General features: G+C 40.4%; 1 protein-coding gene across 1 annotated transcript in view; it reads right to left on the bottom strand.

Moving 5' to 3' along the window:
• syne3 (spectrin repeat containing, nuclear envelope family member 3) overlaps positions 1 to 18,393 on the bottom strand; it is a 74,391-nt gene that overhangs the window by 53,566 nt on the left and 2,432 nt on the right. The window contains exons 2-7 of the mRNA XM_042500605.1: positions 15,725 to 15,882; positions 14,191 to 14,363; positions 12,645 to 12,954; positions 11,347 to 11,502; positions 8,725 to 9,084; positions 2,453 to 2,589 (exon numbers count right to left, since the gene is read on the bottom strand). Of these exons, the coding sequence (XP_042356539.1) occupies positions 2,453 to 2,589; positions 8,725 to 9,084; positions 11,347 to 11,502; positions 12,645 to 12,954; positions 14,191 to 14,363; positions 15,725 to 15,868 (1,280 nt within the window). The 5' untranslated portion in view covers positions 15,869 to 15,882. The remainder of the gene's footprint in view (positions 1 to 2,452; positions 2,590 to 8,724; positions 9,085 to 11,346; positions 11,503 to 12,644; positions 12,955 to 14,190; positions 14,364 to 15,724; positions 15,883 to 18,393) is intronic.

Below are 18,393 nucleotides of genomic sequence, written 5' to 3'. Positions count from 1 at the left end.
ATTTAGTATTTATGAGCCACCCTCCATTGTCATGACAGCAGAGACAGAAAAAAAAACATCTAAATGAAGGCAACTTCAGCCTTAATACATCTGCATTAAAACAGTGATGGTGATCACAGAGAGCAGGGGGAGACAAAGCCGAGTGTCCGTCCCTCACTTTTCTCTTTTTCTCATTACCTCCAACCTCAAAAACTAAACAAAACAAATAAAAGTTTCACCTCCGAACTCAGCCTTCATTTTGATCTCAACTACACAGCTGTAAAGTTTGTAAATATGCTTGGGCGATATCACAGTATAATGGTATAACGGGTATTTAGAAAGCTGAATGGCATTTTTTTCAATACCGTTATAAATACAGGTACTCCTCTTCCTATTAAACTCACTGTATGTAGTGTACAACACGCACCACCACTCAGTCAGTGGTGCCACAAACAGGCAGCTGAGCTGAAAGACATAGCAACACCTGGTGGTGGAGGGAGAAGTTACAGGACCGTAAATAGCTGGCAGCCAGCAGGCAGAGATACTATGGGGAATTACAGTATGTTTTTTAACATCTACGCCAGGTGTTGCTATTGTGTAGACAAAAATTGTCCACAGCAGACAAACGGACAGACATCTGGAAGAGTCCTCAAAACGACTTCTGTGGTAGTTTTCACTATAATAGGTGTCTCCAGGACCACATTTTGCCATGATGACACAGACTCAGAGGGTGAAAACAAGAGCATAGGGTTTTTAAGTGTTTGAAATAAAGTATATTCAAAACTTGACAGAGCATCGTTGCTGTGTGCTCCAGCGGCACTAATTACCTGCTCTTGCCTGACAAGGAGTCACTGCACAAACCCGCCATTTATAACATCCCTTTAAGAGGGACTCTTAAACCCAGCCTGCTCTTTTTTGTTCTGAAAAAGTCATCATGCACCCCCATTCTGTAGGCTTCACTCTACATCACCAGTGAACAATGAAATACAGTGAGTGCCGCTGGACAGAGCGACCTCGCCCACATGGAGAGCACTGTCTGCGGTGGAAATGCTAAACAGATCTAGGGTCTAGGTACCTGTCGGTATGTGTTACTTTTAGTTCCAAAGGTGCTACACCAAATGCTCAGGATTCTGTTACTGCATTGCCTATTTCTCGACTCAAATGTTTTCAAAAACATATTTTAGTGTACTGTTAAGCTATGAAATGAGACAGTATGCTTTAATTGTGTTAATATCAATATAAACAATCCAGGTTTAAAAACTGTTATCCCAATGTTTTACAGGTAAGCAATTATGTGTGTTTTTGTGAGAAACAGTGAAAGTAAAGTTAACTTTGTTTATAAGAAAACTAGAAAAAGTAAAGCAATTTATTTATGTTGTTTGTTTCTGCTATTTCAGATTAATTCATGCTTGGTCCCAATTTCCTCCTGACAAAGGGAGCATTTTTCATGGGCACCATTAAGGTCTGTCAGAGTGTGAGTGCAGTTTGTTATAGAGATGCAAATATTAAAGTCCCCTCCAGTAAAAATGTGTTCTGGTTATTGTTCTTTGCTGTGCTGTTTGAGCTTCACTCAGCAGAATGATGTTTTTCACATTCATCTGCCAAGGGGAAACTATTCTTTGTGCTCATCTTGAATCTTGAACAATGCACATCTGCAGGATTTATGACATCACAACTAGTTTGGAAGCCAATTATGGTCCAATATGTTTCCTTACAATGCTATTAATACTGAAGGTGTTAAAAATGTCTGCTGTGAATATTTAAAAAAACCTCATAAAGAATTAGTTCTTTTCACTAGTAGAAAAATGGTCTTTACATAAAACTAGGCTGTCTCTGCAGCAGACACAGATACTTTTGAAATTGGTGTCCATGTACAGAGGCTGTGTCCTTGCCACAGCGGCTGCATGTTCAATTCCAGCCTCGGCCTTTTGCTGCAAGTTAAAGGCATTGCTAGCTCAATGCTGACTTAGCATTGGCATAAGTAACAAGATGTAGCCTTCCCATTTCCATTTCCATTTCCATTTCCATTACCCTAACCTTAACCGCCTCATAATACTTCATAACTAGCTAATTGCTAACTTAGCATCTCTCTGGACTTCTGCTTCTGAGCCAAGGAGCTTGCGGACTGATGTGTAGCTTTTGTGGGTGAGTAATGTAGCTGGAGGGAGAGTCACGTAACTGCTTCAGCTGCAAAGAGAGTTAGAGAGGGCGGGTCTCTCTCTCAACCCACTTCTATACTCCTTGTGTCCTAATGCGGAAGTAAAATCTGTAGTTCCAGCATCAGCCCCAGAGCCATTTAAAGTATGCTAGGCGGGGAGATCTAAGCACTGGTAAAATGAAGGGAAGTTTACCACAATTCATTTACACATATGACCCCCATTGTTATGACACAAAGCTGGTTCAAAATTGGCGAAGTATCTCTGGTTTAATCCCTGGTGTTGAGTCTCTGGGTTTTTAGCTTACAGTCACATACCTCTGATGTTCTTTGACAACAGCCAGGACATCGTCAGAAAGGTGGCGTGAGTCCTCTGAAAACCTGAAGAGCTCCTTCAGCTGAGCCTTGAGAAGTTCCACTTGGGACTCCTCTCCTGCCAGAGTATTCCTCACACCCTGAAAGACACAAAATATGGAAAATAAGTAAAGTGAGCTCAAGTCACAGCAGCAGCAGAACAAAGGGTGGGATGTCCGACAGTTAAGTCAGACACTCGCTAAGCTGTTGTCTGCACTGTTTAATGCCATTTTCATTTGACATTATTTAGACCATAAATAGTCCAAAAGTAAGCCTCTTAGTGTAAATTCAGATTTGTGGGGCTTTAAGAGGAGACAGTCACAATCACATAGCCATGATGCAATTTTTAAAAAATAATTTACCAACATTTCTATACAACATTCTTCAGGTTAAGAAATTCCTGACACATACACAATTTCTTAAAAACACTAGGGGTACAAATTCAGCACATGCATCCACTTGGACTGAACAATTAATTAATAGATTTTGGAGGTCATGGATCAAAGGTCCTCTTCTCTCCCATTCTCGTGAACATAATATCTTCAAAATGCCTTGAGGACTTTCTCCAAATTTGGCACAAACGTCTACTTGGACTCAGCAATGAACTGCTTAGATTTTGATGGTCGTCATTCAAAGGTCAAGGTAACTGTGACCTCCAGTGCCTCATTCTTGAGATTCCATACGTGGGATCTCAAGAACACCTTGAGGGAGTTTTTTCAAATTTAGCACAAATGCTCACTTGGACTCCACGATGAATCATTTACCTTGTGAATTAGCTGGATCTGCAACATCACAAGAGAATGAAGAAATCATGCACGAACTCAGCCCTGATTTGCTACAAAGCCTGCCCGGAATAGCCCCTGTGCTGAAAATATCATTGCCAAATCTCTATTTGTGGACATTTTGACTGTCACATAACACATGAGGTAATATCGCCCATCCCTAAAGGAGGTTTGCTAACACTGTATGAATGCACCATGATGCCACATGGCTGCAGTAGTTTAGTTGTTCAGTAGTTTTCAGCAGAAATCAATTCCAAACACTGTGTTGGAGGTTGGAGAGCAGTGGCAGCCTTTCATTCTAATTTTCAATGCAATTCAACACTATAGCTACAGAGTTCTACGTCCTGTTGTTTACAGCTCAAACTTTCTAAATAAAAATAAAAATGAATGTAGTGCAAACAAAAAATAATGCACAAAGTGTGTACCAATCAATATTCCTTTAAAGCATCGGAATGTTGTAATAATTGAAATCTTCAAAAAAAAAGCTTCTAAAGTGTGTTTTGGGGTTTTGTTACACTCAGTACATTTACATGCACAGTTAAGTAGAGCGACAGTTAATGTTCAGTTAGACTATTTAAATGGACAACTGTCCTTGTCCCAGTTTAAAAGCACTGTGGGAGAAGTGATGTATTGATGGAAGCATGTGCCATTATGCCTTGGTGGGTGGAGGTATGCCCCCTTTCAGCTAGTTGCTGTTGGACCTTCTTTCAGATGACTTATTACGTCACATACCAAACACGTTAGCAAGTGGCGAGCATGTTATACTGTATGTCAAACAGTGAAACAAAAGTGCGTGGTTCTTGCTGTACCACTTGCCATGTTGATACCTTTGCCTCATTTTGTTTTCTTTCCTTCTAGCTCTTTTGTTTTCTCGGTTTTCCTCTACTAATTTATGATGCTCAACTTCCAGGTCAAAGTCCAGTCCGAGGACTGCGGCGCATACACAGAAAACCTAGGCCAGCTCAGGTCTGATCGAGGCACATACATTAGTAAATAAACCCCCAACTGCATACCTAGGTGTGCTATTCCAACTTTAAGAAGTTCAACCTAGTGCCATTTCAACCAGAGAAATATGTTATGTATTTTAAAAGTTGGGATACCACAATAATTTGACTTTTTTTAAACATCATGTAAATGTACTGTATATCTCTATGTTCTTTGAGCTATCTGGAGGCTTGGGAACACCTCTAACTCCTCTTTTCAGCTTTAAGCAGCTCATCCATGTTTGCTGTATTTGTATTTTGAGCCATGAGACTCTTCTCGTTGTGCATATTTTGACTAGTTATAGCAAGAACAGCACGGGTGCAACTAATGAAAGCAATGATGGCTCTGTCCTATTTAAATGTGCCAGTCATCAGCATATACAATGTAAGTGGCTCATGTAAATAGACTGCAGCCGTTACTAATGTCACAACACAGGTGCACATAATTGCCAATGAGTAAGTGTGCTTCAGGTGTGTCACAGAGAAAGCACCATATGTTATTGTTGGTCCAGATGCTAATTGGCTTGACTAAATAAAACACACCCATAATTACTTTTATCAGCTGCAGCTGTGATTACCCTGCTATGACACATCTGTGAAAAGAGACCATTGAAAATCCCTCACACCAAACTTCATTTACAAATCTTAAGATTGGCACAGCTTCATTTATGCACTACATTTACATTTACTTTTACAGAAATCAGAGAAATCTGAAAATGCTTCACATATACACATTTATAAATGTATTTTATGTTCATATTGAAAAAAGTAAAAGCAAAAATTGCAATGTCAAATTGACATTGATTTTAAGACCTTTAAGTCAGAACTCAGTTGAACCTTTGGCACTGATTACAGTCTCCAGTATTCCTGGCTATGATGCAACAAACGTTGCACAGCAAGATTTGGGGATTTTCTGACACTCTTTCCTACAGATCCTCTCAAGCTCTGTCAGGTTCTATGGGGACCGTCAGAGAACAGCCAGGTCTGATATATGGCATAGCTAATTTAAAGCAGGGGTCTTCAACATTTTTCAGCCCAAGGACCCCTTAGCTAAAAGAGATGGAGCAAGGACCCCAAACTACATTATAGTATAAGTATAAAACTGTGTCATATATTAAGCTGGACCAGCAATAAAGTGGCCTAAAGTGCCATGTAACATAACCTTTAATAGTGCATACAATACTAAGCTATTTGAAGAATAATTATTGGCAACTTTATATATTCATACATCATGTCTAAGGTGAACGGTGTGTCAGAGTCTCTTGCTTGAAAAGTTACAATAAGATCCACTGTGGCTCTCAAGAATGTCTGTACACTTGAAATAATACTTACATTCAGTTGGCCATTATGTTTCAATAGTACGGAACTATTAACTGCTCACTCGCTCACCTTCCTTTATGGACATGTGCTACACAAACAGGTCATTTTATCTTTGCCAATAAATAATAATAATAATAATCATGTCAATGTTGTTTTTTAAAAGTAACATATATATATATATATATATATATATATATACATATATAATTAAATTACCAAACAATGACTTGTGTCCCCCTTCCTGCAGTAACAAGGCTGTTTCAGTAGTAGAAAAGAGAAACACAAATGCCTTTGATATTGGTGCTACATGACCGGAGAAAACAGGGAAAAAGGACTGTGGCATTCACATTCACTCAAGAGGTAGAAACCATACAGTTGCACAGACATATTACAGTTTAACAGTGAGCTAAAACATGTTTCTGAAAACATTTGAAGAAAAATATAATGCAGTAACAGAATCCAGATTATATTTGATCAGCACTGCTCAGTTTAATTTTTTTGATCTCTCTAAATCAATCTTGATTTATATTCAAGAAGCGCTGCAGAGAGAGAAAGAGAGTAGAGAGAAAGAGAGAGAGCGAGCGATAGAGAAAGAGAGAGAGAGAGGGGCGGGTGTGTCTCTCGATCTGCTTCTATACTCATGCCAGGGGTTGCTGCATGGGTGGCAAGCGATATGAGAAAGCATAATCACAGCCTGTAGTTTGAGCAACAGCCTGAAAACTGGGGGGAGGGGGTATAAAGGGGAATAAACAGAGGGAAGTTTACAACAGTTTATCTACACCTACTACTCACAGAGGGCAGATTTTCATTACCCCTAAAATTGCACAAATTGAAATTCCTCATATAAAATACACCTAATAGAAACATGTCAATTTTGAAAAAACTCCCATTTATCGCAAAAAATGTTTTTACTCTCACATGAGGTGGTATTTCTGGCGATTTAAAAAGCCATATTTTGCAAAACTGAAATGGAAACACTTTTTTGGCTTTTCTAGGTCACATGATGCTATGGCTATGTGCTTGTCAGTAGGAACTGGCTCCCTCATGATGCAGCAGGAGCTACAAGAGCTGGTATTGCATCACACAGTTGAGTGCATTAACTGGAAGTTTTGAATCCACAATTCCTCTGAAATCGTGGACTATCACCTCCCAGAAATCCCTCATACGTGGCCGCTCCCATGTATAAGGGGCTCGCCTTTCCATTATGGCTCAATAACACGCCTACGTGGTCTTGGATTGGAAATAATGACGGCTAGTGAGGTGGCTGCAATAGAAATAAAGCTGCTAATGTTTTGAACATCCATCGCCATGCTTCTTGGAATGTTATCACCAGAGGAGAAGTTGCAGAACATCACTCAATCATAACATCTCTCAATTCTGTGTTATCAAATTTTTTGGAAATATTGCTTAAGTTCTGGACAAATCTGTAATGGAAATCCGTCTACTGTTTTGATAAAAAAAAAAAAGCTGATTAGATTGACAAAGTATACCGTTAAAATATTCATACAGCTTTTTAAAACAGAAGTTACTCTTACTTTTTAAAGACGCCAAAAAGTTTAAAGCGCTTTTTTCCAGCGACATGTGCTCTCATGAATTATGAAACACATTTATTTAATACTAAGCACAGGATGTTATTTTCTTTAAGGTTAGAGCCATTACTGAAGTACATTCTATTGTTTGGCATTTCTTTCCATTATCTGTCGATGCAAATTCTCCATGGTAAAATATTTCAGCTACAGCGGCGTATTTGCAATTTCGATAAACTGGAGTTGTTTACAATCCATTTCGCATCTTCAGCTCAAAGTAAAAACAGGCTGTGTCACAGCGAGGTGACAGCCTGTCAAGATTGCAGCAGATGACAGACGGATGAGTCCACCAGATCATTTAGCATTCCAGTCACACCCAACACAAGCAGCTCCACAGGTCCACAGGAGCACAACTCCTCCTCCAAGATTCTCTGTGAACTGTGAGCCTGTCTCCTGCTGATTCTGTCACTCAGCTGTCACATACAGGTATATAAAAACACATCAAAGTTAATTCTACAGAGGCAAACACTTGTCACATTTTATTCCCACTTTTCCACTGCACAGTGCTGCTTATCACTCCAGCTGTGAGTGGCCTGACAAAGAGTGGAGTGAGCTGCGCACATGTCGCAGTGTGAGAGAAATAATAATCTGATTGTGACTCCACCACACATCTCTGAGGCATTCAGTGGATCCACTCAAGTGATAACACAGCTTCACTGGCAGGGCTGCAGAGCTGTGCCTCCACAGTGAGATAGATGTAAAATATACTGCGATGGAGAAAAGAATCCAGGCAAGAGTCATCATGTCACGGCATGTGAGATTCAATCACCTCCAGAGGGACGAGAGGAGGAATGATGTTTATGTTCAGGGGAGGAAAGGTATCGAATGAAGGCATCAGAATGACAAAGATAACAAAGAAAACAAAAAATAGGAATGAATGCATGCAAGCCCAGAGAGGAATGGGCAATAGCAAGACAGAGAGGAGAATTGGGGAGGACAGATGGAGCGCAATTATTTTGGCATGCCGGTAAGAAGTGGAGATACAAAGATTTAAACCTGGAAATATGTTCAGAGCTACTTTGTACTGAGTAGCAAAAACTGTTTAGTACTGAATTTGGCAACTGAAAATTTGTGGTGAGTTGCCTTTATTTAAAACTGATGACTAAAATGCATAGTATGGACACAGTAGGAGACCGACAGAAATAATGTCACCCACTTCAAGTTATTGTAACCACTCTGCATTACTGTAATGAGACAAAGCAAGCTTTAAAGTGGGAAACTTTGCACTTCGTAAATCATGGCCATTTAAAGGGTAAAATACTGCACATGTCAAAGTATGTCGAAGTATCCTTGGGCAAGACACTGATCCCCAAATTGCTCCCAATGCTGCACCATCAGAGTGTGAGTGTGTGTGAATGGTTGCTGAGTAGCAGGTGGCATTATGTATGGTGGCCTCTGCCACCAGTGTGTGAATGTGTGTGTGAATGGGTGAATGTGACAGTGTAGAGTGAAAAGTGCTTTGAGACCCTTCAAGGCCATCAACACAAATAAAACAATACATTTCCTGAATCTAGACCACATTTCCATTTACTTTACAATACTGCTGATATGTTGTGACAACCTACCGTGTATTTCCTCCACTGGCCCACCATCTGCTCTTCGGTCCGGTCAGTGCGGTCCCTGGCCTCCAGGCCCTCCTCTAGTTCCTGGTCCAGCCCCTGTAGCAGCACCCTGAGGTGACTGATGTCTTCTCCCAGCCGCTGGCACCGTGCCAAGTACTGACTATGGGAGTCCAGGCTGGAGCGCAGACCTTCCCCAGCCTCACACAGGCCCTGCCGCAGCCTCTGCCAGCCTAGCCGCAGCTCCTCTGCCTCCTCTACCACCACCTCCGCCCCGGCAGGAGAGGTGTTCCCCTTCACCGCCTCCGCCGCTCCCTCAATATGCTGCAGCGTTTTCTCCTCACCGGCCACGCTATCGTCCAGAGCCTGACACAGGGCCAAGAGAAGAGATATTACATTATGACGACCTGGAGATTACAACTTGCTTTCAAGTCAGAAGTATTTCTCTATAAGATGAAATATTTGTGACCACTGAAATTTTTACAGTAGCTCACCTCTTATTTATTTATTTATGCTCAGTGCATTCAACTTGTTTTTTTCTGTAGTACTACTGCCTCAGTCATGTCATACTCTCCACTCTGCTGCTCTCATCTTCCATGTTCAAACACAGGCACTACTTCTTTACTAATTAATTCAAATTTCATCAACTCTCATGGTTACCATAAATGAAATTTAGCATCCTGCAAATGTTTCAGATTAAAGGTCTGCCACAAACTGGAAGGGTTATTCTACTACTGGGATTTTCCAGAGCTCACTAAACACTATAAAATAGAACTACAACATTTTTAAAAGATTTTAGACTAGGCATTGTAATATTGTTTTTTACTAAGCAAATGAAATGTAATGCTTTAGTATTAACTGTTTAATTTAAGCTTTCTTTACTGTGTAAACACTGACAACAAATAATTTTTTTTTTTCCTTCGGTATAAAAAATGTAAATGTAATAATAAATAATTACCATTCTCTTAATAAACAATTAAATAATGTGTTATTTATATGCAATTTAAATTAAATTTCATTTCATTTCATTAAATTTAAGATATTTTTTGACATTTCGTCAGTATGTTTTTAAGTTGTCAGTTTATTAATGGTTTTAACCGTGGATAATTTTGCCGGTGGCAAACTCATGACTCCATAACTGTTGGTAATGTTATACTCAAATGAAGACACAAATCATCTGAGCTATACACTGAGAATATGCAGTGGGATTAGTCAGATTTGGATTATAGTTGGAATATTGCAGTGTTGTATACATTTTCTGCATTTGTTCTGTTGTGACTACTAATGCCAGACCACACTTGCAGTGCTGCAAAGTTGAGACCTAAAACCCTGAAATGACTCAGCTTTTTTTGCACTTCTTGATCCGTCTCAAAGTCGCTCGGTTGTCTGAGTTTTCTTTTTGGCTAGATACTTGAAATAAGGTCTGTGCTTTATGCTGCATTCCATTTAGCTAAGTAGCTGGAGCTGAGAATGACATCACACCAGCAAACCAGTTCCAGTTGAAATTTACGACTGGGAAACTCAAAAAATTCTGACCTCCCAGTGCAAACGGAATGCACCATAACACAACACACCACCCACAACCTTAAGAGATTTACTAGGGCTGTCAAATGATTGATTTTTTAATCATGAATAATAGTAGAATTTCAATTGTTCATCGCCAATAATCCCTTCTTTAAATGACATGTTTACATTTCATATTGACAAGGTGAAGCAATTCTTACTAGATTGTTTTGATTAGGAATCAAATGAAAAGCAAAAAAACTGCATGGGACGAGCATAAAGTGGGCGTGTCTGTAAAGTGGAGACAGTGTGAAATGGCCATGCTGTTTTACCAACACCAAAATTTAGCCTTATTTTGGAGCGTTATCCTGCTAGCATGTCATAATTATTATCACTTGATTTCTTGGGTCTCCTGGTTTCATTTGACACCAGTATCATCACTCAGCCCAGTACAGCCTATTGAAGACAGGAAGTACCGACCCTAATCACAATGTGGTTAACAAGTTAACGTTGACAGCCCTAATTTTTACGTTATGTTCTAAAACATAAAATATTTGGATTCTTTTATGTGTCTTGAAAAAGGCAGTTGCTAACAAGTGGCTAAATGACAGAGAACGTCTTCAAGCTGAATAGGTGTTGACAGTCCAGTCGATGTAGTGTTGTTACAGTCATGTGACCATGGTGTAGTTGGCTTTTTTTTTTATAGCCTAGCATTAGTTTTTTACTTCTTGCAGTTATATTCAAGCTTCAAAAATCCTACAAATGGTGTTCATTTGTGAAGATTATCTTGCTGAAAGCATGCAGGTATAAACTTTTGTTTGAGAGCATATTTTCTGTAATGATCCAAAATCCAACAGAAAAATCCCACAGGCTTTTTGATGAGGAAACTAAGTTGTATTAACCTCCAGGCCAGACTAAAAAACATCATTTCTTTATCACCCTATATTGGATTCATCTATTCCTGCTCTGTTGATGTCAAGCTGAGGATAATTGCATTTACTTTTCATTTGGCTGGTAGTTGTAGAGTACATGTTAACAGCAAAGAATATTAATTCTAACTCCAAATAGAATATTCTCCCTTTCCCGCTGCCAAAAATAACCAGCAGCTTCCTAATTCAGTCTCACTTGTAAGGCTTTGAGCTTGTTCTCGGCTGTATCCTCCCTCTCCATCAGATCAGTTAGCTCCTTGGTTTTTGACAGCAGCCAGGCCTGGAACCTCTGAACGCAGCCTTGGTACGTCTGGTGCTCCTCAGCAATCTTCTGAAGCAGCGTCAGACGCTCCTAGCGCAGCAGGAGAAATCTTAGCATTGCACTTTTAAAAATGAAACAAGATCTTTGATCACACACTTCATATTTAGGTATCTGAGTGAGAAGCATGAATGTGAATTTGTATTCTCCTGTGAGAGTGAAGATCTGTTGTCTGTTACTTTGCCTGACTATTGAGAGCACGCTGAAATTTCAGAGAGAGACAACCAAACAGAGCCAGTTCACAGATGGGAGGTGCTTCCAGGAAATATAATCCTATAAAACACAACATTATATAAATCAGCATTTTCCCTTTTCGGATTCAAAAACACAGCTTTGCCAGCAGGCTGGAGTGTTCATGTGAATGCGTGATGACGGTACAGACTGATGTGTCGGCTAAAATCTGACTGACATTTTAAGAGCTGTCTGAAAAGGGAAGAAGAAGAGCTGTGTCATTGTGCGGCTCACGCACCAGAAAAGCAGCCGGTTTGTATTTGTTAATGTTGACTAATCCAACTATATCTCTCCTCTGAATGTAAATCCTCCCCTCTCAGCAAACACTAAACTGTTGTCTCTGCAGTGTCTGGATTTGATTAGAGATGCGCAGAATAAATATCTGCACGCTTTTCATTAACCTCAGATGTCGTGTACAGTTGTTTGGCTCTGAAACTGGCTCAAAGAAAGAGTGAAATTCACCTTAAACATGATTTAAAGTCTTTAATTCTTGCTCTTAATATTAATTAAGGCCAAGCTGATTTGTGGGCATATGAGGGTATAGGTGCCTGCATGTGCACGTATGTGCGTGTGGTGGTTGGGATGTAAAGAAAGAAAGAAAGAGTATAACAAGATGAAAGTCTCCATTTCAAACTGCTGGCCTCATGACTGCCACTGTTTCTCAACCTCTGTGCTTCCTGTCACAGAGGAGCGGTTCCTTCTTCAGACAAAGCAATTGTTTTTGTTTTACTCCAGAGGATTAACATGCTCTCTCTGCATGCTTCACTTTTATTGTCTCTCCGCTTGTATTGGTTTAGTTTACTCATTTACTTCTATTCTCTTCTCATGTGCTCTAAAGTATTATTCCTCTCACATTCTATCAGCTGTTCTGTGTGAAAGTTCACAGAAACCGCATGTATGATCAGCTTGGCTTGCTGCCTAGCTGCTGCTGTAGATCAGCTCACCTCAGCTCTGTCTCTGACTACATTGTAGGCCTCCTGCAGCCTCTCCTGGGCCTGCGGCTCCACGCTGGGGTCCTGGGTTCTGTTGTGCAGCGCGGCAGCCTCGTCCAGCAGCCTCTCCAGCAGCGCTGCCTGACCATGGATGTCGCTCACTACCACCCGCTGCTGGTCCACCTGCCAGAGCTTCTCCTTCACCCCCAGCTGCAGCTCCACCCCGACGTCCAGGCTGCGCTGCTGCTTCGTCAGCCACAGCTCAAACTCCTCGTAAGCCTTCAGGTACTCGCCCCAGTGGAGCCACACCCACTCTATGCGACTGGGGGTGAGGTGAAACACATGAAGAAGAGTTAAGTCTGGTACATGGTCCACGCAAGTATGTAAACACAAATGACAGCACCTGTCCTAGCTGGTACAAACACCTGGACCTGGAGGATCTACTCAGCATGCGCTCTTACGCGCTGCTGCAGGGTACAAACATCAGTGCTCAAGGGGCCGATGTAAGGCCAATCAGAGCATTTCAATGCTGTAATGTGGTAAACATTGTTACCAGTTGTAATCGCAGATAAGCAGCACCACTAGCTAGTTCACTCAGGTCACAGGATTCATGTCGTAGGACTCAATTTCACTACTCATCATGGGACCAGGACAGGACAGGGAAAAAGTTCATGGGAGCAGACGGAACAAGAATCACAATAAGAACATTGAGCTAACTCAAATTATGCCAGGTAGTTGTATGCCTCCATGCACCAGTTAGTTACACGGCTGTAAATTGCACTTACAGATTACATTCATGTCTATGAAAACATGGAAGCTACTGAAGGCCAAATAAACCAAATCTGACATCTCTGTGCAGCTCAGCTCAGGTTCAGGAAATAACCTCAAAGAATGATCTGGATAATATTTGGGGAAGCCCAGTCAAGCACTGTAGCCTCGCACAGCTTTTTAAGGCATTGAAACTGTTAATACTCATTCAGCTTTTCAGCATATTTAACAGTTCAGGTGTGGGACAGCTTTTGAAAATACAGCATTAACGGCTCCACTGTAAAAGCAGCCAAAGCTGCCCTCAGGGCCAAAGAGGAGATCACACACCCACTAATCAGCGTGAGCGCGCACACACACACACACACACACACACACACACACACACAGAATGATCTGGATAATATTTGGGGAAGCCCAGTCAAGCACTGTAGCCTCGCACAGCTTTTTAAGGCATTGAAACTGTTAATACTCATTCAGCTTTTCAGCATATTTAACAGTTCAGGTGTGGGACAGCTTTTGAAAATACAGCATTAACGGCTCCACTGTAAAAGCAGCCAAAGCTGCCCTCAGGGCCAAAGAGGAGATCACACACCCACTAATCAGCGTGAGCGCGCACACACACACACACACACACACACACACACACACACACACACACACACACACACACACACACACACACACACACACACACACACACACACACACACACACACACACACACACACACACACACACACACACACACACACACACTGAACACCTGCAGTGTGCAGGAGGCAGAGCACACCTGTGACAGTGGATGATGTAGGTGCAGGTCTCCTCCCACAGGCTCTTCAGGTCTTTGAGCTTAGTGTGGGTCTGGTTCCTCAGCTCCTCATCTCCGCTCTGCAAAAGGCTCTCAGCTGCCACCAGCGCCATGTCCATCTTCACACGGCCCTCATGCTCCGACTGATGGATTTTCTGCACATTCAGGTGAGCATATTATAGGCAATATAAACATGTTAACATAGTGTACTAAATAATAAGCTTTTGAAACCTGAGCAAACTGGTTTAGTTTATTTAAAAAAACATGGGAGGAAGGATCAAAGAAAAAAATTACCTAAAAATTAGCAAGAAAACTGTAAAAAAGTACAAGAAAATTTCCTGAAAATTAATACTGAAACAAAGTCACACAAAAACAAAAAACAAAAACAAAAAAACAAGCAAACAAAATGTAAAAGGTGTTTAAAAATGTTAATAATTTTGTAACATAATTTTAAATATGTAATTATGGTTTTAATAAATATTGTTTTTTTTCTTAGCTTTCTTTTTCCCTAGACATTTTTCCTTTTTCTTTTCAAAAAAAATTTCTAAATCCATTAATTTCTCACAATTTCTGAAACAATAATAACCAAGTTGCTCATTGCATTTTAACAAGTTTTTGGGAAAAAATGCTCCAATTAGCTTAGGGTTCAAAGGTGTAAATACCTGTGAAAGGCATCTGAAAGCAACACAAGAAAAGAGATGTGGATCCAGGTTTCAAAGGGTTAAATATTAAAAATGTTAGCTGCAAGAATCTGGCTGAGAGGATTTATAGCAGCCTTTACACGCAACATGTAGGCTATCACCATCGGTGCCGATACCTTTCAAAATCAAGACCACATTTCCCATGAATCCCTGCAGTTTCTGTCAAACTTCCTGCCTTGCATCTTTGACAGAAGAGAACATGTTGGGGGTCATTTCAGTCTAAATTAATCAATAAATTGTTGTTTTCATAGGTGTTTTTTTTTGTTTGTATGAGTATATGATTATTGTTTTGTTGTTATGGGTCTTGTTTTGATGTTAAAGGTCTTTCTTAAGGGTCTTAGTCCTGTTTTATGGGTTGTTTGTCTTAATTGGATGATTTTCATGTGAAGAAAATCTGAATAAAATCTTATAAAACCGAAAATGTAAACAGGTGAGTTATTTTAAAAAAACACCCCCTGTAAAGATGTCATGAATGTTGAGCCACAGAGATCAAAACCATTTTTTTAACCAGGCTGTAAACATGTTTATTTCTGCTGTAAAGTTGGACATTTAAGGAACTGCAGTTTTTGGCACTTTGGCATTGGCTTTATTTTTCAGAGGCTGCTGCTGAGGACATAAAAAAAAAAAAAATTTAACCATCAAGGGCCACATGTCAAGAGAGACTGGTGACAAATAAAGAATAAAGGGTCCTCACATACTGACCTCTGCTCAGAGCAGAAACTGCAGCTGTCTGCATGGTGCAGTCTAAAGACAGGGCACCAAAGTAGCAGCAGCTGTTGGAAGTGAAGGGTCAAACAGTAAGGGAGCTATCTCACCTCTGTCTCCCTGAGCCGGCCCTCCAGAGCGTCACGGGGCCCCTGGGTGTTGTCATTGGCCTTTAGTCTCTCCTGGATGGCCTGCATCCAGGAGAGGGCAGCCTCCAGGCTCTCCATGAACTCCTGCTGCTCCTGCTGCGTCATGACCAGTCCCAGGCCTGAAAGGCAGAACAGAAGTGAGACTCTGTAGGTGTTTTTGGTTCAAACAGTTGTGGGGGTTCCCTGAGAGGAACTGCCCAATGGGAAGCTCCCGCGAAAACCACATACCTGTTTGCATTTTCACCACTAGTAGAAATACTGAAGGGACGTGAGCTGGCTAGCCAATGGTACGGCAATGTCACTTTCACCTTGATGCTTCATTACTGTGTTATATTACACTTTTCCTCTCGCACAGTCTGTATGATCAGTAAAGCCTGACTTCACTGTTGCTCCAAGTCTTTGTGTTATCATCTATTTCTGCATCATGAGCTGTTCTTACAGGTCTTAGAAGATGGTGGTTACTGGTAGGGCTGGGCGATTAATCGATTTTATCGATTAATTCAAATTTGTGGTTCATTTTTTTTTTTTAAATGCAAAGTTCAATTTTCTCCCCCTCCGCTCCCTTTGGGCTTCTGTAGTCATAGTAGCATATCGCTAAAAAATATAATATAAATGAATTCATGTTTTGTGAAATTAGTGCAGCCAAACACATCGCACTCCCCTGAAACTTCACAGTACACTTTTAAAGGCAAGTGTGCAGCTTGCACTTACACCAAAGGGAAATTCAGTTCACTTTACTAACAGAAGGGAACTTTAGTTTGCCTTTAAACTTCATTGCTAAAATAAAAGCAAAACTTCTTTGCTGGTTTTGCAATGGCTCATGTGTTTGACTAATCACCCAATATTTGTATCACTCAAGTTTTCACCCTGGAAAGATACCTGCAGGAGCTAAAACAGTCCCTAAAATGACATTCTAACAACAACAATATCTACTTGTTATGGTGACACAGTAAAAAGGAGGGTTCTTAGAACTACCAAAAAGTTCCTTCAATCCAAAAACATCTCATGTCACCATATACCAAATTTTAAGGGGAAACTACACCAATTTTATTTTGAAGAAAAAACATTTTCAGGGGTTGTTGTTTTTTTAAACAGAAAAACTGTTAACCTCCCAGACTGGGAATTTGAAGTTGAGCAGGGTCTAACAAAATATGTATATTGGTTGCATCATGGGAACTGTAGGATTTAGTGTTTATTGGCACTTGTCTCATACCAGAAACTAAAAGTCAGGATGTCTGGAGTAGAGGTCGACAAATTATCGGCCTGGTTGATTACTGGGGCTGATATTTGGCATTTTGCTGATTATCTGTACCTGCATTTTATTTTAATTATCTCCGATAAAATAAATTAATTAAAAAGTGCAAACAAAGTATCAGCATGAGAGGAACTTTTACTTTTAATGGTTATCTGTCCCATTAACTACTAATAATCAATATCGTTATTGGCCCTAAAAAAACAATATTGGTCGAGCCCTAGTCTGGAGGCTTTGATTTTGGCACTTAATATATACAGTTTTGGCAGTAAATATATACATATATGAAGGCAGTTTCCTCACTGCAGCGGCCGTGGATTCGATTCCAGCTCGTGGTCCTTTGCTGCATGTCACCCCCTCTCTTTCCCCCTTTCACGCTATCACTCTGTCCTGTCTAATAAAGGCAAAAATGCCAAAAAATAATCTCTTAAAAAAAATGTATCTCTTGTTAGTTTCTCCAACTCTCCAGAGGCTGAATTTTAAGTTCATATTAAGTTTTGAGTTAAGTTTAAGTAGCTCTTTAAATGACCTCAACAAATAAGAGTCATACTAGCGATAAGGTACACCGCAGAACAGGTTTGTGTGATGAATCCCAGCAGACACACTTTTTGTGACAGGTCATGCAAATCTACTGGAAACCACCAACGGCAGGTAAAGTGTTGAATCAACACCTCACTGGGACACTATGAACAAAAATGGGGCTTTTTTTCCTATTTAAGTCCAACTCCTATATGATATGTCATACTTTTAGATGGCATTTGAGTAATCCGACCGCTGTGTTTTTCAGTGCATTTTCAAGAACAAGATACTGGCACTATTCCAGGAATGCAGTCAGAAGTATGAGGCTGGTAAGGCATTGTTCAGTGTGCCCTCAGGAGAAACTGCTGGAAGGGAAACCTTTAAGAGAACACATCTGGCAGAGGTAGTCAACCGTCTGCAGTAAAATGTATGGGAGGGAGGGAGGAGTCCTGGCACTGAAGGAGCACAAAGAAGCACCACATCATTTCTTAGAGGGGAAATAAAAATGAAGGCGGCATGGGCCAGTTCCCCGCATGACTCATTTCTCCCCACCACAACATTCCTTCGCCCAAATATCCGCTTGTTTTGCTTCAAACTAATGCAACTTGGTGAGATTTTAGAGCTCCCCGTGCTCTCTGAAAAACAACAAAACATTTTAAGCATTTCTATGTATATATCAAACCAAATTTTCCCATGCTAATGATTATGAAGAGTTTTTTTTTTTTACTTTAACCAAATTTCTTCTTTAAAAGTTTTCACTTTTTGGTAAATTACTGAGAAAACCCCCAAAATTCTGTTTAAAGTGTAACTCTTAGAGCTGTATATAGATCTCTGCTATATTTCTGGGAGGAAAATATGA

Source organism: Plectropomus leopardus, chromosome 14 (genome assembly GCF_008729295.1).
Source record: "Plectropomus leopardus isolate mb chromosome 14, YSFRI_Pleo_2.0, whole genome shotgun sequence".
Classification (NCBI taxonomy): Eukaryota; Metazoa; Chordata; class Actinopteri; order Perciformes; family Serranidae; genus Plectropomus; species Plectropomus leopardus.
This window is presented reverse-complemented; position numbering and strand designations above follow the sequence as displayed.